At 41.5% G+C, this 25,237-nt stretch overlaps 1 protein-coding gene across 2 annotated transcripts in view; it reads right to left on the reverse strand.

The window, feature by feature from the left end:
- Window positions 1-8,052: 8,052 nt before the first annotated feature.
- Window positions 8,053-25,237, reverse strand: part of HSDL2 (hydroxysteroid dehydrogenase like 2) — an 82,992-nt gene continuing 65,807 nt past the window's right edge. For both annotated transcript variants that reach the window (XM_066256512.1, XM_066256513.1), the window contains exons 10-11: window positions 22,594-22,722; window positions 8,053-8,816 (exon numbers count right to left, since the gene is read on the reverse strand). In XM_066256512.1, the coding sequence (XP_066112609.1) occupies window positions 8,704-8,816; window positions 22,594-22,722 (242 nt within the window). In that variant the 3' untranslated portion in view covers window positions 8,053-8,703. The remainder of the gene's footprint in view (window positions 8,817-22,593; window positions 22,723-25,237) is intronic.

Here is a 25,237-nt window from a genome sequence, read left to right on the forward strand (position 1 = left end):
CTCCGTGCGCCCCGGGCTCCGCGCGCCGGGCTCGGAGCGCGGCGCGGGCGGGGGGCGGGGCCCGGGCGGGGCGGGGCTGGCGAGCGGGGCGGGGGCTCGGACCCCGGGCTCCAGCCGGCACCGGAAACGCGCCGTGGTCCGCGAGACCCACAGGAAGTATGTAACGACACCTACGACGCGCACCGAGCTCGCAGCTATCGCTGCCCCGAGGAGTTGTGCCTGACCCTCCCACTACACACACGCGCCCACGAGCTGGGTGTCTGCACCCCGACAGGTGTGCAGCACACGATTCCTGCTACGTTCTGAGGTGGGCTGCACCCCACCTTGCCTCACGCCCGGGGCCTCAGTCCCCGCTGCTCTTAGCCCTTACAGCTCCACCTGAATACTAGGAGCGCACCTCTTTACAAGACCATGCTCCGTGTGTGGCAGGTGGGTGGCACCTGTTATAACGCACTAACTGATGAACTTTACAGCCAAGGATGTGTAAGAAGACCTCTGAACCTCTGACCGACAGAGGTACAATCCACAGTCACCGCAACCCCGTGGAATTTCCTAATCCAGCTGCAACACACACGCCTCTGAAGGAAGGAGTGGGACCGCTGTAAAACACCTATAACGCACTGAGACCCGGGAATCCTACACCACCACCTATACAGCTCGGTACAACAGAAGTATGGCTGGACATGCTACGTGCTACCAGGCACCGTTCACCCTAGCAAACACTTTTAGAGCATTTACTGTATGTCTGGGGTTTACACTAAGTGTTTAGCAAATATTTCTTTAATCCTAAGAACTCTGAAGATGGTGTTAGTATTGCCATTTTATAGATGGGGAAACTGAAGCACAGACAAATTAAGGAATCGGCCCAAGATCCAATTGTAGCTGGAGGAACCCAGAGTCATCCCAGGCAGTCTGGCTGCAGTCTATGCTCTTAACTTCCTATTTACTGCACTGAGCATCTCCAAAATAATAATGATGGTAATAACATGTAGAGCATATCTGATTAGCCATATGTGGGGCTTACATCTTGGCCTCATCCCAATGTAACAGGGAAACCTCAGTCACTTCTATTTACATAGGCTGGGGAGAAAAGACTGAGGCAGAGAAAGACTAATTTCTGAACAAAGGAGAAAGCATTCTTTTTTTTTTTTTCTTTAGAGACAGTCAGAGAGAGGGATAGACAGGAACAGAGAGAGATAAGAAGCAGCAATCTGCCTGACCAGGTGGTGGCGCAGTGGATAGAGTGTCGGACTGGGATGCGGAAGGACCCAGGTTCGAGACCCCGAGCTCGCCAGCTTGAGTGCGGGCTCATCTGGCCTGAGCAAAGAGATCACCAGCTTGGACCCAAGGTCGCTGGCTCCAGCAGGGGGTTACTCGGTCTGCTGAAGGCCCACGGTCAAGGCACATGTGAGAAAGCAATCAATGAACAACTAAGAAGTCGCAACGCGCAACGAGAAACTGATGATTGATGCTTCTCATCTCTCTCCGTTCCTGTCTGTCTGTCCCTGTCTATCTCTGCCTCTGTAAAAAAAAAAAAAAAGAAGCATCAATCATCACTTTTTTATTGCGACATCTTAGTTGTTCATTGATTGCTTTCTCATATGTTCCTTGAAGCGGGCCTTTAGCAGACCGAGTAACCCCTTGCTCGAGCCAGCGACCTTGGGGCCAAGCTGGTAAGCTTTGCTCAAACCAGATGCACCCGCGGTCAAGCTGGCAACCTCGGGGTCTCAAACCTGGGTCCTCGGCATCCCAGTCCGATGCTCTATCCACTGCGCCACCGCCTGGTCAGGCAGAGAAAGGATTCTTAACACCTGGCTCTATCAACATTCCTCCTGGTCTAGGCTGTATAAAAGAAAATCTGTGTCACTGTTGTTTGGTTTGGCTAAATGTAGGCATTTATGTGTTAGTCCTTTTTAGTAGTTCTGAAAGAAATTTTATCAGTAGATACATTATTTTCCCAGAACCTTGTGTATTTTATTGAAGCTGTTTCAAATACATTTAATGTCCTAATGGATTTATCCTTTTTTCCAAAACAGTCTTTTTCTCTTGGCCAAGTAATTTACTTTTCATTTGCCTTATAATGTGAGGACCTCAGTGGTATAAACTATAGATTATGGCACTTTGGTATTCCATACATACTCTTAATATGTTATATATTGTATATAACTTACCAAAACAAACAAACCCAGTGTTGCTACATACTTCAAATATGTCTACTGTGGAGAAATTGGAACCAAAAGAATTTAAATCAGGAACTTGAAGAGACATTTACATACCCATATTCACTGCAGCATTATTCACAATAGCTAAGAGGTGGAAGAAACCCAAATGTCCACAGATGGATGAATGGATAAACAAAATGTCCCATTGTGTATATACAATAGAATATTATTCAGCCTTACGAAATGAATCACCTGCTGAAAATATCAATGAAACTTAAAGATTTTTCACTAAGATTATGATCAAGGATGTCCCCTCTCACTACTGCTTTTCAGCTTCATACTGGAAGTCCTAGCTAATGCAATTAACACAAGAAAAGGAAACAAAGTTATAAAAATTGGGAAGAAAAATATAAAATTGTGTTCAAAGATGACGTAATTGTAGAAAATCTGAAACGATTGATAAAAATTCTCCTGGAACTACTAAATGATTATAGCAAGGTTGTAGGATAACAAGATTAATAAACAAAAGTCAATCCTGTTCCTATATACCAACAGTGAGCAAGTGAAATTTAAAACACATTACCACCTGCCTAACTGGGCAGTGGCACAGTGGATAGAGCGTTGGACTGGGATGCAGAGGACCCAGGTTTGCGACCCTGAGGTCACCAGCTTGAGCGCTGGCTTATCTGGTTTGAGCAAAGCTCACCAGCTTGGACCCAAGGTCACTAGCTTGAGCAAAGGGTTACTCAGTCTGCTGCAGCCCCACAGTTAAGGCACACATGAGAAAGCAATCAATGAACAACTAAGGTGTCACAACGAAAAACTAATGATTGATGCTTCTCATCTCTCTCCATTCCTGTCTGTCCCTATCTCTCTCTCTCTCTCTTTCTCTGTCACTGTAAAAACAAACAAACAAAAAAAACACATTACCACTCAACAAATAAAGTACTTAAATACAAATTTAATAAAGTGTACAAGAGCTATACAAGGAAACCTACAAAACTGATGAAAGGTATCAGAAACAATAAATGAGATATTTCGTATTAATGGATATGAAGAGTCACTATTGTGAAGACATTAGTTTGTCTCAAACTGTTATACATATTCAGTGCAATGTCAGTCAAAATCCCAGCAAGTTATTTTGTGTATATCAACAAAATGATTCTAAAGATTATATGAAGAGACAAAAGACCCAGAATAGCTAGTTCAATATTGATGGAGAAGAACAAAGCTGGAGGACTGACACTGCCTGACTTCAAGACTTACTATAAAGCTACGGTAACCAAAGCAGTGTGGTATTGGTGAAAGAATAAACAGTAGATCAATGAAAAAGAAGAGAGAGCCCAGAAATAGATCAACATAAATATAGTCAACTGCTCTTTGAAAAAGGAGCCAAGATAGTCTTTACAATAAATGGCACTGGAACAACTAGAGAGTTATACAACAAAATGAATCTAAGCAAAGACTAGTATTTTCAAAAAATTAATCTACTCAGCCTGACCAGGCGGTGGCGCAGTGGATAGAGCGTCGGACTGGGATGCGGAAGTACCCAGGTTCGAGACTCTGAGGTCGCGCACGGGCTCAGCTGGCTTGAGCAAAGAGCTCGCCAGCTTGGACCCAAGGTCGCTGGCTCCAGCAAGGGGTTACTCGGTCTGCTGAAGGCCCACGGTCAAGGCACATGTGAGAAAGCAATCAATGAACAACTAAGAAGTCGCAATGCGCAACGAGAAACTGATGATTGATGCTTCTCATCTCTCTCTGTTCCTGTCTGTCTGTCCCTGTCTATCTCTGCCTCTGTAAAAAAAAAAAAAAAAAAAAAAATTAATCTACTCAAAATGGATCACAGATCTAAATGTATAAAACCACAAAACTCTTGAGAAAATAACAGGATAAAATCTAGATGACCTTGGATATGGCAATGACATTTTAGATACAAGGCACAATTCATGAAGAAAATAGTTGATAAGCTGGACTTCATTACAATGAAAATTTTCTGCTCTGCCAAAGACATGTCAAAATTAAGAAAAGTCATGGACCAGGAAAAAATATTTGCAAAAGATCTCTATCTGAAAAAAAAAAAAAAGATCTCTATCTGACAAAGGCTTGTTTTCCAAAATATACAAAGAACTCTTAAACCACAACAAAAATGGAACAATCAACCTGATTAAAAAGTGGGCCAAATACCTAAACAGATACTTCACAAAAGAATATAGAGAGGCAAATAAGCTTCTGAAAGGATGTTGAGCACCATATGTCATTAGGGAATTGCAAATTAAAACAATGAGATACCACTAAACACCTGTTAGTATGGCCAATATCTACAACACTGACAATACCAAATGCTGACAAGGACGTGGAGCAACAGGAACATTCCTTCTTTGGTGGTGGAAATGCAAAATGGTATATATATGTAATTCACATGTTAATCTATTTTGTTTTTCCCTTATTCATCTATTTTTTTTTTTTTTTTTTTTTTGCATTTTTCTGAAGCTGGAAACAGGGAGAGACAGTCAGACAGACTCCCGCATGCGCCCGACCGGGATCCACCCGGCACACCCACCAGGGGCGACGCTCTGCCCACCAGGGGGCGATGCTCTGCCCATCCTGGGCGTCGCCATGTCGCGACCCTCCTGGGTGTCGCCATGTTGCGACCAGAGCCACTCTAGCGCCTGGGGCAGAGGCCACAGAGCCATCCCCAGCGCCCGGGCCATCTTTGCTCCAATGGAGCCTTGGCTGCGGGAGGGGAAGAGAGAGACAGAGAGGAAGGCGCGGCGGAGGGGTGGAGAAGCAAATGGGCGCTTCTCCTATGTGCCCTGGCCGGGAATCGAACCCGGGTCCTCCGCACGCTAGGCTGACGCTCTACCTCTGAGCCAACCGGCCAGGGCCTCATCTATTTTTTGTTAGTCTAATTTACAAAGTCCTAGCTGAGAACTTTAGAGGAAAAAAGAGGTTTCTTCTACTTAAGAGGATTATGAGGCACTATATAAGAGGTGTTGTTGAAATACAGTATTAACAGACTATCTTAAAAATAAAGTCTAAATAACTTCATTCAATCACTTAAAAGTATAATTCAGGGGTCCCCAAACTACGGCCCGCGGGCCGCATGTGGCCCCCTGAGGCCATTTATCCGGCCCCTGCCACACTTCCGAAAGGGGCACCTCTTTCATTGGTGGTCAGTGAGTGGAGCACATTGACCATCATTAGCCAAAAGCAGGCCCATAGTTCCCATTGAAATACTGGTCAGTTAGTTGATTTAAATTTACTTGTTCTTTATTTTAAATATTGTATTTGTTCCCACTTTTTTTTTACTTTAAAATAAGATATGTGCAGTGTGCATAGGGATTTGTTCATAGTTTTTGTTATAGTCTAGCCTTTCAACAGTCTGAGGGACAATGAACTGGCCCCCTGTGTAAAAAGTTTGGGGACCCCTGGTATAATGGTTCCTTTGTATCATTCTGTTTCAGAAGCAGGGCTCAATTGGCTACTAGACAACACACAAAATAGTCATTCACACTTCTGGGAGGATCTGCAACTTCAACACAGTTAATGGGCAAATCCAAAAGAAGAGGGAGTACCTGTGAATTCATTAAGTCAGCTGGGTAATGTGGCAAGAGAGAAGGATTCAGAAACGTAGGTGTGACCACCTTTACCTCTGACAGAATAGTGCAGATTGCTCAGTACTTCCTAGTAATGAGCACAAACGGGCTTCAGATACCCTCATCCAACTCCCTCAATTACTAGAGAAATCCAGGGCCCTCTGCAAAGATTTTTACCCAATATCCTAAAGACTTCGTTAGAAGTTCATGTGTTTTTAGTAACCAGAATTCCTATCTCACAACATTTCCCAATTTTTAAAAATAATGTATTTTCTACTTTTTTATTTCCCAAAGCTTTGAGACCATTTGGAGAATGCAGAGAAAGGTGAGGATTTTTAGGAAACTTCAGTAGAAAAGGAGTCAATTGGCAATATCTCACATTGACCAGGATCCTCATGTAACTAGAAATGACTGGGAGATGCCAAGGGTGTTGTTAAGTAAAACCACTTGGGCTTCATGGAGGGGGAGGGGGGCCTTCGAGTTCTATTCAAGGCCAAATGTACTGGAAAGTCTTTGTTGGATAGGGCTTGTTACTTTTGGCCTTGGGTTAGTCCTTTTCCTTCTCTGATCTTCTATTTCCTCATTTATAAAATACACATTAAATCCCCTAACATTATGAATCTATATGAAATGTCAGAATTAGCTGAGATGCTTAACAGCACAATATTAGAGAGTAGAATATAAGAAAGTAGAAGTATTATTACACTCAGCAAGTATTTTTAACTGATTAAAATGAAAGATAAGTGCTTTAAAAAAAACCCAAAAAACCAACCAATCATTTTATTAGTTTGCTAGGGCTGTCAGAACAAAATACAAGAGACTGGGTGACTACACCAGTAAAAATTTCTTATAGTTCTGGAGAAGTCTTAAGATCAAGGTGTCAATCGATCTGGTTTTCTCTGAGGCCTCCTTGACTTGCAGATGACTACCTTTTCTCACTGGGTCTTCTGTGCATCCCTGGTGTCTCTCCTTTGTGCCCAAATTTCCTCTTCTTATAAGGACATCAGTCAGCCTGACCAGTGGTGGCACAGTGGATAGAGCATCGGACTGGGATGTGGAAGACCCAGGTTCGATACTCCGAGGTCGCCAGCTTGAGCGCGGACTCATCTGGGTTGAGCAAAAAAAGCTCGCCTGACCAGGCGGTGGCGCAGTGGATAGAGTGTCGGACTGGGATGCCGAGGACCCAGGTTCGAGACCCCGAGGTCACCAGCTTGAGCGCGGACTCATCTGGTTTGAGCAAAAGCTCACCAGCTTGGACCCAAGGTCGCTGGCTCCAGCAAGGGGTTATTCGGTCTGCTGAAGGCCCGCGGTCAAGGCACATAGGAGAAAGCAATCAATGAACAACTAAGGTGTTGCAATTCGCAGTGAAAAACTAATGATTGATGCTTCTCATCTCTTCGTTCCTGTCTGTCTGTCCCTGTCTATCCCTCTCTCTGACTCTCTGTCTCTGTAAAATAAAAAAATTTAAAAAAAAAATTAAAAAAAAAAAAAGCTCACCAGCTCGGACCTAAGGTCACTGAGCAAGGGGTCACTCGGTCTGCTGAAGGCCCATGGTCAAGGCACATATGAGAAAGCAATCAATGAACAACTAAGGAGTCGCAACGAGAAACTGATGATTGATGATTCTCATCTCTCTCTGTTCCTGTCTGTCTGTCCCTAACTATCCTTCTCTCTGACTCTCTCTCTGTCCCTGTAAAAATAAATAAATAAATAAATAAATAAATAAATAAATAAATAAATAAAGGACACCAGTCAGATTGGTTTGGGGCCCACCCTAAAGTCATTTTAACTTAATCACCTCTATTAAAGGCTTTATCTCCAAATATATAGTCACACTCTGGTACTAGGCGTTAGGACTTTAACATAAAAACTTGGGTGCGGGGCCAGGTTTGAAACCCCAAAGTCGCTGGCTTGAGCATAGGATCACTCAGCTTCAGTGTGGGCTCACCGGCTTGAGCATGGGATCATAGACACGACCCCATGGTCACTGGCTTGAGCGCAAAGGTCGCTGGCCTGAAGCCCAACGTCACTGGCTTGAGCAAGGGTCACTGGCTCGGCTGTAGGCCTCCCTCCCTAATTAAGGCACATAGGAGAAAGCAATCATTGAAAAACTAAGGTGCTGCAACAAAGAATTGATGCTTCTCATCTCTCTCCCATCCTGTTTGTCCCTATCTGTCCCTCTCCTTCTCTAAAAAACAAAACAAAACAAAAAAAAACAACTTGGGGGTACAGACAAGTAAGCCTGTAACAACCATCGACTAATTTTCTCATTTCAAAACACTGTACCAAGTGCATACTTCTGGGGAGAATTTATTTTATTTTAGGACATTTTTACATAATTTAAAATAGGATACGTATTAGTTGAATCATATTAATAATATTTTCATATAGATGACTTACACTGGGAAAGCTAGTTAACAACATGAAAAATTCTGTTTTTGTTTCATTAGTCTTCAAAATAGTATTTATTCAGTAGTGTCTTATGTGATGTGAAAAAGTATTGTAGACTATCTTCTTTAAAGTATATAAAAATCTAAAATATCATTAAGATTTTCATTGGTATTAAAAGTTTTAGAACTGACCAGCCATAGCCATATTTTACATGGGAAGAAACTTTGAAAAGAATTAATGTTACTTTACTGCTTGGCCCTGACTGACTCTTCATAATACTTTTCCTAGAAGAAGATGGTAAATGGTTTATAGTGCTCCGATGATAAAACTCACAAAATGTAAAAAAACAGAATGGTTTAGAATTTTTTAGTGAAGATTATATTTGATTAGCTAGCTGTTCTAATTATAATCTCAAGTCTTATTGATACAGAAATTCTATTTTTTCCATAACATGCATACCCAATACAATAGGGAAGAAAACAAACATTAGATTTTAACTGTTGAGCCCTTTTACTTTTGGAACTTAGAAGTCAACATATTTTCTTTTCTTTTCTTCACAGCCTGGCATGCATCTGACTCATCAGCTTCTCCAATTTGATTGCTAGTGCCATGTTTCCTTTAATCTTCAACTTTCCTGACATGAATGCCATTGTTGGCTTTAGTTTCCCTAAAATGAGAAATTGAGAGAGGGAAAAGCATCCATTAATACCCTTAGGGACGTAACTGCTTTAAGAACCTGCATTATAAAAAGAATCTCCTTGAGTTCTATAAATCTGAGAAGCACAGAAATTTCTATTACAGCATTTTTTTATCAGTATCCTGGGAATCCAAACTCATAGACTTAGCTGTTAACAATATCTTATAATATGAGAGATAACATAAAAAACAACGATCAGCAAAAGATTATAGCACAAAGCTGAAGATGCAACATTTATTACTCATTACAGTGATCTCAAGGATACAAGGCCTTCAAGTGAATTGAGGTAAACAAATACCATCTTAATGTTCCAATTTATTGTAGTTCACTAAACCTTTAAAATTTCAAGCTTAGATTTTTTTTTAAAAAATCTAAATGCATATAATGTTTGTGTGTGTGTGCGTGTGCATTTATTTATTTATTTTTAATTTTTATTTATTTATTATTATTATTTTTTAATATATTTATTTTTTAAGAGAGAGAGACAAAGAGGGACAGGCAGGGGCAGACAGAAAGGGAAAGAGATGAAAAGCATCAACTTGTTGCGGGACTTTAGTTGTTCATTGATTGCTTTCTCATACATGCCTTGAGGGGATGAAGGTGGGGGTCCAGCCAAGCCAGTGACCACTTGCTCAAGCAAGTGACCAAGGGATTATGTCTATGATCCCATGCTCAAGCCAGCGACCCTGCACTCAGGCTGGTGAGCCTGTGTTCAAGCTAGCAACCTCAGGGTTTCAAACCTGGGTCCTCAGCATCCCAGGTCAACACTCTACCACTGCGCCACCGCCTGGTCAGGCAGCATATAATATTCTTAAGATATGATCAATAAAAGTATCATTAAAAGTACAGCTATGAGCCTGACCAGGCAGTGGCGCAGTGGATAGAGAGTCGGACTGGGATGCGGAGGACCCAGGTTCGAGACCCTGAGGTCGCCAGCTTGAACGTGAGCTCACCTGGTTTGAGAAAGGCTCACCAGCTTGAGCCCAAGGTCTCTGGCTAGAGCAAAGAGTCACTCAATCTGCTGTAGCCCCTGGTCAAGGCACGTATAAGAAAACAATCAGTGAACAACTAAGGTGCCGTAACAAAGTATTAATGCTTCTCATCTCTCTACCTTCCTGTCTGTCTGTTCCTATCTGTCCCTCTGTCTGACTCTGTCAGTCACCAAAAAAATAAAATATAGCTATGAACATGGACGTGTACATTATTAGCATTACTTTAACCATAGAAATGTTAGGACATAAAATATAAGCGTTAAAACAGAATTATAGCTAATAACAACATATAATAAATAGAAGCTCCACCAAGGGAGGAAACTGTTTTTATTTGCAACTCTCATTCCAGTGCTAGTATAGAGTCTGACACAGAGGAATTAATGAAAAAACTGAGTCTCAGAGAGGACACACAGCTTTTATATGATAGTGCTTTAAGCCAGATGTTTCTGACTTTCATTTATAGTTTTCTGAGCTATATTATGCCCATATATAGGTCATATCTCTAGAGGGTACAATATGTATGTGGTGCATCAGTAAACTTTCATTGGACCATGCACCGGTTATTTATAGAAAAAAATGTGTGGGTTAACATATTGTGTATATATTGAGACACTAAACACCTTTAAATTATTCTGCATAGGAGCTGTAGCATTGGTTACAGATAGAAAGGATCAAATCCAATGGTTTCATTTTAATGAATAAACTGAGCTATGTACTAGAGTCCAAGGAAATGTGATGTTTAATACCTAAATTCACAAATAATAGATTAAGGGATAATTTTTAATTTACATGAAAAATAATGGAAGATCTTTATTGTCTGAAAGAATAGAACAGCCCCTCCTCCAAAAACTTACAAACACTAATATTTGGGTGCCCTTCAGCCAAAATATTGGCTCCCTGCTCTTGTCACTTTACAGTGAAACCTACCAGTCCACAAGCCCACCAGTGTACTCATGCTTATACAGCTTCCAAAAGCTCCGTAGAGCCTTGCCTGTAAAGAGGAGGACATCAAATGGAGACAAAAAAAATACCCCCCAAAACAAAAACAGAAAAAACATTTTGGAGGAAACAGAGACTATAGCAAAGAAGAAAACTAAAACAAAATAAATGAAAACAAATAAATTTTATAATTGGTGTCATCATTGATAAGAAAAGATACAACACCTATGTATCAAAAACAGAAGGCTGGAGAAGAAAGGGGGAAGAGAAGCACAGGAAAGAGGACAAGATGAAAAGGGGTGGAGGAGGGGGAGGAAGGGAAAGAAACAGTAGAGGAAGGGGAATGGAATTGGGTAGAGTGAGGAGAAAGAAGGGGGAAGTCAGAGAAAAGGAAAGAATGAGAAAACAAGAGTGAGCTCTTGGAAATGAAAAATTTGACAGACAATATTAAAATACAATAGAAAGGAGACACTTGCAGATCTCTGGTTAAGTAGTCAGTCTCTCTATTGCAACAGTCTCCCACTATTGCCAAAGCCTCTCTCTAGCCTTTACCCCAATAATCATTTCAAATAGTTTTTCCTTACTAGTAAGAAAAAGTAATAGAAGAAAAAGAATAAGGTGAATCAATCTCAAAAAATAAGATGATTAAATTAGAGATCTGATATTTTCTACAAGAAGTGGAAACTGAGAAAACCTAGAGAAGTATCAAAGAAATAACATTAGATACATTCCCTGGGGGGTAGGGGGAGACAAATGTATGGTGATGGAAGATGGACTGACTCTGGGTGATGGGCACACAATGCAATATACAGATCATGCATTGTAGAGATCTACACTTGAAACCTATATGATCCTATTAACCAATGTCACCTCAGACCAAAACAAACAAAAAACAAACAGATACATCCCAAAGAGGCCCATCAAATACCCAGGAGAATGAAAGAAAAAAAGACCACACCATCATATATCATTGTGAAATTTTAGAACAATATAAAGAAAGAGATCAATTTTTTCCCTTCTTCTTTTCCAAGTGAGAGGAGGGGAGATAGAGAGACAGACTCCCCACATGTGCCCCAACAGGGATCTACCCAGCAACCCCCGTCTGGGACTGATGCTTTGTCCATCTGGGGCCATGCTCACAACTGAGCTGTTTTAGCGCCTGAGGTGGAGGCTCCATAGAGCCATTCTCAAAACCCAGGACCGATGTGCTTGAACCAATCAAGCCATGGCTGCAGGAGAAGAAGAGAGAGAGAAGGGAGAGTGGGAGGGGTGGAGAAGAAGATGGTAGCTTCTCCTGTGTGCCCTGGCCAGGAATCAAACCCAGGACATCAACACACTGGGCTGACGCTCTACCACTGAGCCAACTGGCCAGGGCCAAGAGATCATTTTGATTCTAAAGCTTTCAGAAATTGGAGGGTAAATTGTAAAGATTAAGAAGAGGAGCATTTAGCCCTGGCCGGTTGGCTCAGCGGTAGAGCGTCGGCCTAGCGTGCGGAGGACCCGGGTTCGATTCCCGGCCAGGGCACACAGGAGAAGCGCCCATTTGCTTCTCCACCCCTCCGCCGCGCTTTCCTCTCTGTCTCTCTCTTCCCCTCCCGCAGCCAAGGCTCCATTGGAGCAGAGATGGCCCGGGCGCTGGGCATGGCTCTGTGGCCTCTGCCTCAGGCGCTAGAGTGGCTCTGGTCGCAATATGGCGACGCCCAGGATGGGCAGAGCATCGCCCCCTGGGGGGCAGAGCACCGCCCCTGGTGGGCGGGCCGGGTGGATCCCGGTCGGGCGCATGCGGGAGTCTGTCTGACTGTCTCTCCCTGTTTCCAGCTTCAGAAAAATGAAAAAAAAAAAAAAAAAAAAAAAAAAAAAAAAAAAAAAAGAGAGGAGCATTTGGCCCAGCCGGTTGGCTCAGTGGTAGAGCGTCGGCCTGGCGTGCAGGAGTCCCAGGTTCGATTCCCGGACAGGGCACACAGGAGAAGCGCCCATCTGCTTCTCCACCCCTCCCCCTCTCCTTCCTTTCTGTCTCTCTCTTCCCTTCCCGCAGCCAAGGCTCCATTGGAGCAAAGTTGGCCCGAGCACTGAGGATGGCTCCATGGCCTCTGCCTCAGGCACTAGAATGGCCCTGGTTGCAACAGAGCGACACCCCAGATGGGCAGAGCATCGCCCCCTGGTGGGCGTGCCGGGTGGATCCCGGTCGGGCGCATGCGGGAGTCTGTCTGACTGCCTCCCCGTTTCCAGCTTCGGAAAAATACAAAAAAAAAAAAAAAAAAAAAGAAGAGGAGCATTAAATTCTCAATGGTAATCTTAGAAGATGGATCAATGCCTTCAAAATTCTGAGAGAAAGTTAATTTTAGCCTGGAAAGCTCTACCCAACAAAATAATCAATATGTTGGTAAAATGTAAGTATTTTTAGACACTCAGTAACTAAAGTTACCTCTTTTTTATCCTTTCTCATGGAACTACTGGAGAATGTGGATGAGGACATAAACCCAGAGAGAAGACATGGGATACAGAAACAAAAGTCAATGCAGGAGAAAGTTAACAATTTCTAGAATCACAGCTGTGGAGCAAGCTATAATAATGAGCTACCTGTTCAGATTATAACAGGAAACAAAGGACTCCAGGAAAAAAAGTAGACCAACAGGTAATTGACACATTTGGCAGAAAAAACTGTATCAAGAAGTTGTGAGAAAAGTCTAGAAAGATTTGTTAGTTTCTTGTTTTTTAAATGAATTTTATTTATTCATTTTAGAGAGGGGAGAGAGAGAGAGAGAGAAAGAAAAGGGGAGGAGCAGGAAGCACTGAGTCCCATATGTGCCTTGACTAGGCAAGCCCAGGGTTTCAAACCAGAGACCTCAGCATTCCAGGTCGACACTTTATCCACTGCGCCACCACAGGTCAGGCCTGCTTAGTTTTTTATACCTATTCTAATGGGGGAAAGTGGGGCAATTATTTATATCCAGGAAAATAAAAGTTCTCTTTGAGCAGAAACATAATAATAGTGTATAATATTTGACTCAGCAGCAAACTATGCCAAATCAAAAGTATTTAAACATCGAAGATTGATTTAAGCAAAAACTAAAATAGCTATATTGGAAGTTCAAGAAAAGAGGAGAGAAGCAGAATCTAGCTGCTATAAAAGAACTTAAGTCTTACCTATCAGTCTTTTGATTAGTTACTCTAAAGAAAATAGCAAAAGTACTATAAATATAACATTGAGAAATGTGAAAACATATGCCTGACCTGTGGTGGCGCAGTGGATAAGGCGTTGACCTGGAAATGCTGAGGTCGCCGGTTCGAGACCTGGGCTTGCCTGGTCAAGGCACATATGGGAGTTGATGCTTCCAGCTCCTCCCCCCTGTCTCTCTCTCCCCTGTCTCTCTCTCTCTCTCTCAAATGAATAAAAAAAAAAAAAAAAATTTAAAAAAACAAACAAACAAAAAAAAACTAAAAAAAAAAAAAAAAAAAAAAAGAGAAATGTGAAAACATTGAAAAATGTGGAGGTAGATATGGAAAGAAATATCAAAAAGACCTGAGGACAGATTTTCTCTGGGAGTGGAAGGGGGAAAGGTCAAAACCATTTTATACACACACACACACACACTTTTAAAAATTGAGGTGATTGGGTATACCTTCTCTATATCTATAATATACAAAAGTTCTTAAGAATAAAAACACTCAATTAAAATAGGCAAAGGATCTAAATAGACATCTCTTTAAGACATACATATGACCAATAATAAGCACATGAAAATATGATGAACATCATTAGTCATTAGGAAAATACAAATCAAAACCACAATAAGATATCACTTCACACCCACTAGGATTGCTATAAAAAAAGATCTAAAAAATAACAAGTGTTGGTAAGGGTAAGGATACAGAGAAATAGAAATCCTCATACATTGCTAGTAGGAATGTAAGTGGTGTAGAAAAGTTTAATAGTTCTTCAAAGAGTTTAACATAGAATTACCATATGAGCCAGCAAATACAAGAGAAATGAAAACATATGTCCAACAGAAACTTGGACACAAATGTTTACTGCAGCATTATTCATGACAGCTAAACAACCCAAACATCTGTCAACAGGTGAACAAATAAACTATGGTATGTTCATATGATATTTGAGTCATAAAAATAAATGAAATATTGATACATACTACAACTTGGATTAACCTTGAAAATGTTATGCTAAGTGAAGGGAGTCACACACCAAAAAAACCACATCTTGTATGATTTCATTTATATAAATTATCCAGAACTGGCAAATTCATAGAGAAAGAAAACCTATTGGTGGTTGCCAGGAAATGGTGGAGGCTAGAATGGGGAGTGTTACTTAAATGGTGTGGGTGATGAAAAGTTTTGAAACTAAAGATTAGTGGTGGTTGCCCAGCTAGTGATGGTACAGAAGATAGAGCATGGACAGAGAATGCCAAGGTCGCTGGTTTGAAGCCCAAGGTCACACTTTTAAAAGTGAGGTGATTGGGCCTGACCAGGCGGTGGCACAGTGGATAGAGCGTCTGACTGGGATGTGGAAGGACCCAGGTTCGAGACCCCGGGGTTGCCAGCTTGAGCACGGGCTCATCTGGCTTGAGCAAAAAGCTCACTAGCATGGACCCAGGGTCACTGGCTTAAGCAAGGGGTTACTCGGTCTGCTAAAGGCCCGCGGTCATGGCACATATGAGAAAGCAATCAATGAACAACTACGATGTTGCAACGAAAAACTGATGCTTCTCATCTCTCTCTGTTCCTGTCTGTCTGTCTATATCTATCCCTCTAACTGACTCTCTCTGACCCTGTAAAAAAAAAAAAAAATTGAGGTGATTGGGTATACCTTCTCTATATCTACAATATACAAAAGTTCTTAAGAATAAAGAATAAAGTTCTCAAGCCCAGGGTTACAGGCTGGAGCCTGGAGTAGGCAGCTCCATCCCAAGGTTGCCAGCTTGACCCCAAAGTCGCCAGTTCAATCCCAGGTTAAGCCATATGAGAAGCAATCAATGCATGCACGACTAAAGTGGAGCAATAAGCTGCTGCTTCTCTCTCCCTCTCTACCTCCCTCCTTCCCTCCTTCCCTTCAACTCTCCCTTACTATCACGCTAAAAAAAAAAAAAAAAAAAGATTAGTAGTAGTTGATAGCATTGTAACTGCACTAAATTAAATGCCACCGAACTGTACACTTTAAAATAGTTAATTGTATGTTATATGAATTTCAAGAATGAAATGTGAAAACATGCTAAAGAAGAAACAAGCTGAAAGATGCCAGTCAGATACTGTATGATTCTGTTCATATGGAAGTCCAGAACAGGGAAATCTATAGAGACAGAGTGTAGACTAGTGGTTGCTTAGGACTGGAGGCAGGTACATGGGGGATATGGCGCTAATGGCTAATGGGCATGGGGTTTCTTTTTTAGGTGATGAAAATGTTGTAAAAGCAACTGTGATGCTAAAATATCCATGAATATGCTAAAAACTATTGAATTTTATACTCTGAACAGGTGAATTGTATGGTATGTGAATTATATCTTAAAGCTGTTTAAAAAATAAAAGCTATTATCATATGAATAATAAATTGAATTAGTAACTAAAAGTTTACCCATAAAAATTCCAGGCTTAAATGTCTTTACTGGTTAATTCAAAGGATACAATCACACAGAAATTAATTGTATTTATGTGTATTAGCAACAAACAATTCAAAAATAAAATTAAGATTATAATTTCATTCACAACAGCATAAATAAGAATGAAATGGGGGAAAAGCATGAACCATAAAAGCAAGATGATAGATTAGACTTTATCAATGAAAAACTTTTGTAATTCAAAGGACACTGTTATCAAAATGAAAATGTAAGCAAGAGACTGAGAGATAATATTTGCAGATCACATGCATCTAGAATGTATAAAGAACTCTTACAACTGAATAAAAGACAAGTCAATTGAAAGGCAAGCAACAGATCTGAACAGACAGCCCATCAAATATAAACAGCTACTAAGCAAAAGAAAGATGCTCAAACTATCATTAATCATTAAGGAAATAAAAGTTAAAACTATAATGAGATGCCAGAAATTAAAACTATAACTAGAATGGCTATCACAATAGACATTGTCATTTGTGACAACACAGATGAACCTGGAGGACTTTATGCTACAAGAAATAAGCAGATGAAGAAAGACAAATACTGTATGATCTCTTTTATCTGGAAAAAAGCTGCTCACAGAAGCAGAGTAGAATGGTGGTGGCCAGAGGTGGGTGAGGGTTGTTGAGAAATGGGGAAATATTGGTCAAAGGGTACACACTTTCAGTTAGAAGATAAATAAGTACAGTATGTTGATTATAGGTAATGATACTGTGTATGTGAAATTTGCTGAGAGCAGATCTTAAGTATTTTCATCACAATACTAATAACTACACAAGGTGATGGAGGTGGTTAATTAGATTGTAGATTGCCATGTATATGAATATCAAATCATTCATGTTGCATACCTTAAATTGGTTTTTTGTCATTTTTTTTTTTTTGACAGAGACAGAGAGAGAGTCAGAGAGAGGAACAGCTAGGGACAGAGACAGACAGGAAGGGAGAGAGATAAGAAGCATCAATTCTTCATTGCGGCACCTTAGTTGTTCAATGATTGCTTTCTCATACGTGCCTTGACCGAGGGGGCTACAGCAGACCGAGTGACCCTTTGCTCAAGCCAATGACCTTATGCTCAAGCCAGCGACATTGGGCTTCAAGCCAGTGATCTTTGGGCTCAAGCCAATGACCACGACGGGATCTTGTCTATGATCCCACACTCAAGCCAGCAACCCATGCTCAAGCTGATGAGCCCGCACTCAAGCTCAAGCCAGCGACCTCGGGATTTCAAACCTGGGTCCTCTCTGTCCTAGTCCAGTGCTCTATCCACTGTACCACCTAGTCAGGCAGTTTTTGTCATTTTATTTGTCAATAAAACCATTAAAAAAAGATACTAATAAGTGTTGGTGAGGATTTGAAGAAATTGAAAACTTCATACATCCCTGATGAAAATATAAAATTGCTGTAGCCACTTTAGCAAAGTTTGGCAGTTTCTTAAAAAGTTATATATCAACTTACCATACGACCCAGCAATTCCACTCTTAGGAATCTACCCAAGAAAAATGAAAATATACATCCACACAAATATATCTATGAGACTATACATAGCAGCATTATTCATAATAGCCAAAAATTTGAAATAATCCAAATGTCTACAGCTGAGTAGATAAATAATATGTGGCATATCCATGTACATGTTTAGTGGGTGGATTCTATGGCATATAAATTATACCTCAAGAATACTATTTAGCCCTGGCCGGTTGGCTCAGTGGTACAGCATCAGCCTGGCGTGCAGGAGTCCCGGGTTCGATTCCCGACCAGGGCACACGGGAGAAGCACCCATCTGCTTCTCCACCCCTCCCCCTCTCCTTCCTTTCTGTCTCTCTCTTCCCCTCCCGCAGCCAAGGCTCCATTGGAGCAGTTTGCCCAGGCACTGAGGATGGCTCTGTGGCCTCTGCCTCAGGCACTAGAATGGCTCTGATTGTGGCAGAGCAACGCCCACAAGATATGCAGAGCATCGCCCCCTGGTGGGCATGCCGGGTGGATCCCGGTAGGGCACATGCGGGAGTCTGACTGCCTCCCCGTTTCCAGCTTCGGGGGAAAAAAAAATACTATTTTAAAAATAACTTTAGCCTGACCTGTGGTGGCGCAGTGGATAAAGCGTCGGCCTGGAAATGCTGAGGTCGCCAGTTTGAAACCCTGGGCTTGCCTGGTCAAGGCACATATGGGAGTTGATGCTTCCAGCTCCTCCCCCCCTTCTCTCTCTCTGTCTCTCCTCTCTCTCTCTCTCTCTCTCTCTCTCTCTCTCTCCCTCCCTCCCTCTCGTCTCTAAAATGAATAAATTAAAAAAAAAGAAAAAAAAAGAAAAATAACTTTAAAAAACAACTAGTAAGCACAATATCCTATATAGAATCCCTCCTACCAATACATTAATCAAGTAATCTTGTACGATGTATTTTCGATCATAATACTTGACCATACAGTGGCCCCTACTGGCAAAAGGAGAGATTTTGATTAGTTGATCACTAGCTGCATTAAGATTTTATATTTATAATGTATCCACTATATAAGTTAGGTTATAGAAATGGCTATCATTTCTTAAAAGAGGATGCTTAGGATTATAAATTGAAATTGTGCCCACTGAAAAGAAAGTGGATAAATTAACAACAAAAGGAAATAAGCAGAAGCAAACTCACTCCCAACCTATTGCTATAAAATAAATCATAAAAATACTTCTTTTAAAATGACTCATTCAGCCCTGGCCGGTTGGCTCAGCGGTAGAGTGTCGGCCTAGCGTGCGGAGGACCCGGGTTCGATTCCCGGCCAGGGCACACAGGAGAAGCGCCCATTTGCTTCTCCATCCCTCCGCCGCGCTTTCCTCTCTGTCTCTCTCTTCCTCTCCCGCAGCCAAGGCTCCATTGGAGCAAAGATGGCCCGGGTGCTGGGGATGGCTCTGTGGCCTCTGCCCCAGGCGCTAGAGTGGCTCTGGTCGCAACATGGCGACGCCCAGGAGGGTCGCAAACATGGCGACGCCCAGGTTGGGCAGAGCATCGCCCCCTGGTGGGCAGAGCGTTGCCCCTGGTGGGCGTGCCGGGTGGATCCCGGTCGGGCGCATGCGGGAGTCTGTCTGACTGTCTCTCCCTGTTTCCAGCTTCAGAAAAATGGAAAAGAAAAAAAAAAAAAAAAATGACTCATTCAGCTGATTAATCTCCCCTCGTCCCATCCAGAAACAAAGCACACTCATAGAAAGAGATAAGTGGAAATGCCATTATTACAAGTTTATGCTAGAGTTAAATAAGTAATTTGATTCTTTCACCTTTAGAGGACAGAACAGCATAATGATTAAAAGAGCACAAGCTGGGTTTGGGTTCACCTCCCAGCTCCAACATTTACTCAACCCACTATGTGATCCTAGGTTTATCATTTAATTCAACAATACCTCAGTCTCCATTTTTTTTTTTTTTTTTTTTTGTATTTTTCTGAAGCTGGAAACGGGGAGAGACAGTCAGACAGACTCCCGCATGCGCCCGACCAGGATCCACCCGGCATGCCCACCAGGGGCAACGCTCTGCCCACCAGGGGGCGATGCTCTGCCCCTCCGGGGCGTCGCTCTGCTGCAACCAGAGCCACTCCAGCGCCTGGGGCCGAGGCCAAGGAGCCATCCCCAGCGCCTGGGCCATCTTTGCTCCAATGGAGCCTTGGCTGCGGGAGGGGAAGAGAGAGACAGAGAGGAAGGAGGGAGGGGTGGAGAAGCAAATGGGCGCTTCTCCTATGTGCCCTGGCCGGGAATCGAACCCGGGTCCCCACGCGCCAGGCCAATGCTCCACTGCTGAGCCAACCGGCCAGGGCCCTCAGTCTCCATTTTTATAAAATGAAAAAAATATTTTATCTCAAAGTACTCTTTTGAGTATTGCTTAATTCACAGTAATCATTTAATAAATATTCATCATAATTATTATTTCTGTGTAGGAGCTGACAAATTTTTATTTTTAATGGTCATTAAGTTAAAAACTATATATTCAGAAGATCCAAATTTGCCAAAACATTTATTAAGCATCTGTTATGTCCAAAACACTGTGTTTAAGTTTTACTAAGAAAGAGTTGTTAAGCCTGACCAGGTGGTGGCCCATGGATAGAGCATCGGACTGGGACGTAGAGGACCCAGGTTCAAAACCCTGAGGTCGCCAGCTTGAGCGTGGGTTCATCAGGTTTGAGCAAGGCTCACCAGCTTGAGCCCAAGGTCACTGGCTTGAGCAAGGGGTCACTTGGTCTGCTGTAGCTCCCTGGTCAAGGCACATATGAGAAAGCAATCAATGAACATCTAAGGTGCTGCAATGAAGAATTGATGCTTCTCATCTCTTTTCCTTCTGGTCTGTCTGTTCCTATCTGTCCCTCTCTCTGTCTCTGTCACCAAAAAAACAAACAAAAAACAGTTGTTGAAATACTAAATAAACACTAGAGAAACTACTGAAAGTAACCAAAGAGATAACACTTCTTTAACATTCAAAGATGTAATAATGTACTAGGTGAAAAAGATTACCAAACAGCAGTGATGCTGTAATACTGTTTATAAGCACATGTACATATTTATTTATATACATTCACAAAAATATAGATATATGACTGTAAACCAAAATCCACTGATGGTCATCTCTCAGTAGTATGATAAAGAATAATTTTATTTATTTTATTTTTTCTTGTGTATTTTCTAATTCTTGCACCATGACTATTTAACACTTCTATTAAAAATAATAATAATAAAGGAAAAGCTGAAGAGACCTCAACCATTAGTAACACTATACACAGATTAGCCCAGATAGTACACAGGCCATTAGCACCCTGTACTAGAATTGGAAAGCCAGACCTACAAGGCACAAAGTACACTGTGATCTTTAATTTAGGAAGACTGAAACAGAACAAAATATGGATAACATTTATAATTCATTAAATGAAGGAATCTTTAGATTAGACTGTTATAATGTTAATGCTGCTTCTAATATATATGTAAATTAACTTACCATTAGAAATGTTCTAAGAGTAGAAAAAATTTTTTAAATTACCCACAACTTTTTCTGGCACAGTTAAAAGTACATGGGCAGAACAGAAAATTATGCAAAAGGTTCTGCTGGTTAGGAATGTCAGAGAGAGCAGGGCTCACTGGACCAGGGTTGGGGAGGCGCTATTTTCCATTATAATAGCTGGCAAGAGTGAGGCATGACGTTATCTCTGCAAATGAGCTGAAGCTGAGTCCAGCACCTCTGGTGACTCAGGCATTACTGGAAGTAATATCTCTGTCCAACTAGTAGAAATGAAGCCCACCTAGGAGTCCTTTGGAACTATCTCTGTTCCCAACATCATCTTCTTATCAGTCATACAAAAAAGGAAATTTCATCTACTCTCCATTTGTTGGTTAAAGTAGAAGGGGCAGTAGAACAGTTATTTTCCAAAAAGTGCTCTTTTTCTTTTTCAATTACAGTTAACATTCAATATTATGTTATATTAGTTTCAGCTATACAGCATAGTGGCTAGACATTTATACAGTTTATGAAGCGATCTCTCCCACAAAGTGTAGGCCCCACCTGGCCCCATACATAGTTATTACAATATTTCTATCTTCCCTCTGCTATACTTGACATCTCCGTGACGATTCTGTAACTACCAATTTGTACTTCTTAACGCACCCACCTTTTTCATGCAGCCCTCAAACCCCTCCCATCTGGCAACCATCAGTTTTTCTCTGTATCTATGTGTCTGTTTGTTTTGCTCTTTAAATTCCACATATAAGTGAAATCATATGGTATTTGTCTTTCCCTACCTATTATTTTACTCTGCATAATACCCTCTAGGTCCATCCATGTTACTGCAAATAGTAACATTTCATTCTTTCCATTGCCAAGTAATATTCGATCGTATATGTGTACCACATCTTCTTTATCCACTCATTCATCGATGAGCACTTAAGTTGCTTTCATAGCTTGGCTATTGTAAATAATACTGCAGTGAACATAAAGGTGCATATAGCTTTTCAAATTAAAGTTTTGAATTTCTTCAGATAAATACCCAGAAGTGGAATTGCTGGGTCGTAAGGTAGTTCTATTTTTAATTTTTGAGGAACCTCTATACTGTTTTCCACAGTGGCTGCACCAGTCTGCATTCCCACTAACAGTACATGAGGGTTCCCTTTTCTCCACATCCTCACCAGCACTTGCTGTTTGTTGATTTATTAATAAATTAAAGAAATTGAAAACTTACCCGAAAACATTTTTACAAAATCATCAGCAGACATACTCATCACCACATCTGCCTGATCAGATGGCTCTCCATATCCGGCATTCCCACCCTTGTTTTTAAGATCAAGAAACCATGTTCCACCATCTTCACCTAAGGGTAAAGATACAGAAATAAATGTCAAAGAAGCCCTATTCTTCTTAAACTTAATAACTGCTACAATTAGAATAATCTTACATACTGCTCTTTCCCAGGCTAAAATCCCCAGGTCTATCAATTTCAGCAAATATTCATTAAGTATTTATTATAAGCCAGGAACTACACTAGGCTCTGAAGACTCTGCAATAACGTGATTCTTACAAAAGAGAAATTAGAGGGTGATGTGGAGTCAGGAAATCTCAACCGAAGCTGAGATTTAAAAGTTAATTAAGAATTAGCTAGATAAGGAACTGAAGTATGTATAGTAGGACCAGACGGTAGAAAGAGAGTGGACAGTGGCATCAGCTGAGCCCGTAAAGCAGTCAGACGAGAGCAGTGAGCCATGTGAAGTACTCAGTGGCTTGAGCCCGTAAAGCAGTCAGACGAGAGCAGTGAGCCATGTGAAGTACTCAGTGGCTTCATGCTAAGGGATATGCTGTAGAAAAGAGAATGACAATGAATTGTAGTCACTGAATTGTATTTATTTTTATTTTTATTTTTTATTAATTTTAGAGAGAAGAGGAGAGGGGAGGAGCAGGAAGCATCAACTCCCATATGTGCCTTGATCTGGCAAGCCCAGGATTTAGAACCAGTGACATCACCGTTCCAGGTCGACACTTTATCCACTGTGCCACCACAGGCTAGGCTGAATTGTATTTTAAAAAGATCACCCTAAGAGCAGTGTAGAGAATATATTTAAGAGGGTTAAAAAGGATGCAGAAGACTAGTTAGGATGGTGTTGGGTAATTTAGTAGTTTGAGGACATATACCTGGATCAGGAGCACAGACAGCAGTGGAAATACAGAAAAGTAGGCATATATGAGAAATAATTTCAAAGCAGGACCACAAAACTAGATAACTGATTGAATGTGAAGAGGAAAAACTGGGGAGGGTGCATAAAAAAGATGTACTAGTTTTGGACTTGGGGAACAGTAACTATTGGTGTGTATTTTCAGTGAGAGAGGACTACTAAAGAACAGCAGACTTAACAGGTAGTGCCAAAGGCAGCTACTGGGAATGCTGAGTTGCTCTGGACATTTTCAAATTGAGGCCTCTTTGTGACAACCAAGTGAATATGTCAAATGAAGTCTGACTAGCTAGAAACATAGATATATACGGAATCAGTTCAGATGGTCACTGAAGCCACGTGAAGGGTGGGAGTTTCCTAGCGCACATCTGTAAAGAGCTCAGACAGTGACGTGAAGAACATCCTTGGAGGACCAAGGAGAAGCATCTAGCACAGGAGACTGAGGAGGCATGATTACCGATGGAGAAGGAAAGGAAGAAAAACTATTGTCAAAGAAGCCAAGGAAAGGAAGAATTTACAGAAGAGGGGTCAACAGCATCACATGCTGCCAAGTTGGGTCAGAGTAAGAATGACAAGTGCCGACTGGTGACAGACAAGCCACCAAGGACCTTGGTGAAACAAATCAGTAAAATGGAGAAAAATGACACCAAAGCAGAGCAAATCGTAGATGAAAATAAGTTTTGCTTATTGTGTTTGTTTAAATACATAATAGACTGAGGACATTATAATGCCTTTGGGAAGGAGGCTTTAGAATGAACAGGTGAAAGAGAGGGCACAATTAGTAGCCCAAAGTCCCTGGGGAGGTCAGAGAACATGGAATCTAGAACTCTGCTACTCAAAGTGTGGTCCATGGACTGCAGTACTGTCATCACCAGTCAGAAATACAGAATTCAGACCCCACCTCAGATCTGCCCACTGAATCAAATTCTGCATTTTAGCATGAATCCAGGTAACTAGTATGAACATTAAGGCTCGGGATGCACTGATGTAGAGTTGAGCTCCATTCTATTGGGAGGGAAGAAGAGATGATGACGTCCGTAATAGCTAATTTAGTATCAGATAAAAGAAAACTGCAGCAATTTATCTGTAAGTCTACATTATCTCTGTGAAAGAGGAGACAGGCATATCCGCTGAAAGTGACAGGAAGTGGTGAAGGGAGAGATGGAAGATTGAGGAACACTTGAGATGGTTTTAAATAGTCACTGGAAAACGAGGCAGTAAGCTGATCACAGAAACACAGAATTCTGAGGTTCTGCTTAGATTCCAGTAGAGGAGGGACAATGATAAATTTCTACTGGAACAGATCCTGGTGGTGTGATTTTTTTCCCCCCATTTCTCCAGCTGGATTTAGCAGTCTGGATGCAACTGTGGGGCAGCCAGAGAGTTTGATTCAGTACTAGGGTTTTGGCAGGTGGTAACATAAGCACAAAAGATCCAGAAGTGTAGGACCTAGGCAAGAGAATGCTTGACCAATGGGCCCAGGGGGATGTAAGGACAGAAAAGGAAGTAAAAACAGGAAGGTGCATGCAGACAGGTTAAGATAAAACAGACAGGACAAAAGATAAAAGAACTGATGTCACAGTCTGTGTGCAATGAGAATATGGCAGCTAGTTCTTAAAACTGTCATTAACATGTAGTAATACTACACTGAGAAGAAAAATA

The sequence above is a fragment of the Saccopteryx bilineata genome, chromosome 2 (genome assembly GCF_036850765.1).
Source record: "Saccopteryx bilineata isolate mSacBil1 chromosome 2, mSacBil1_pri_phased_curated, whole genome shotgun sequence".
Taxonomy (NCBI): Eukaryota; Metazoa; Chordata; class Mammalia; order Chiroptera; family Emballonuridae; genus Saccopteryx; species Saccopteryx bilineata.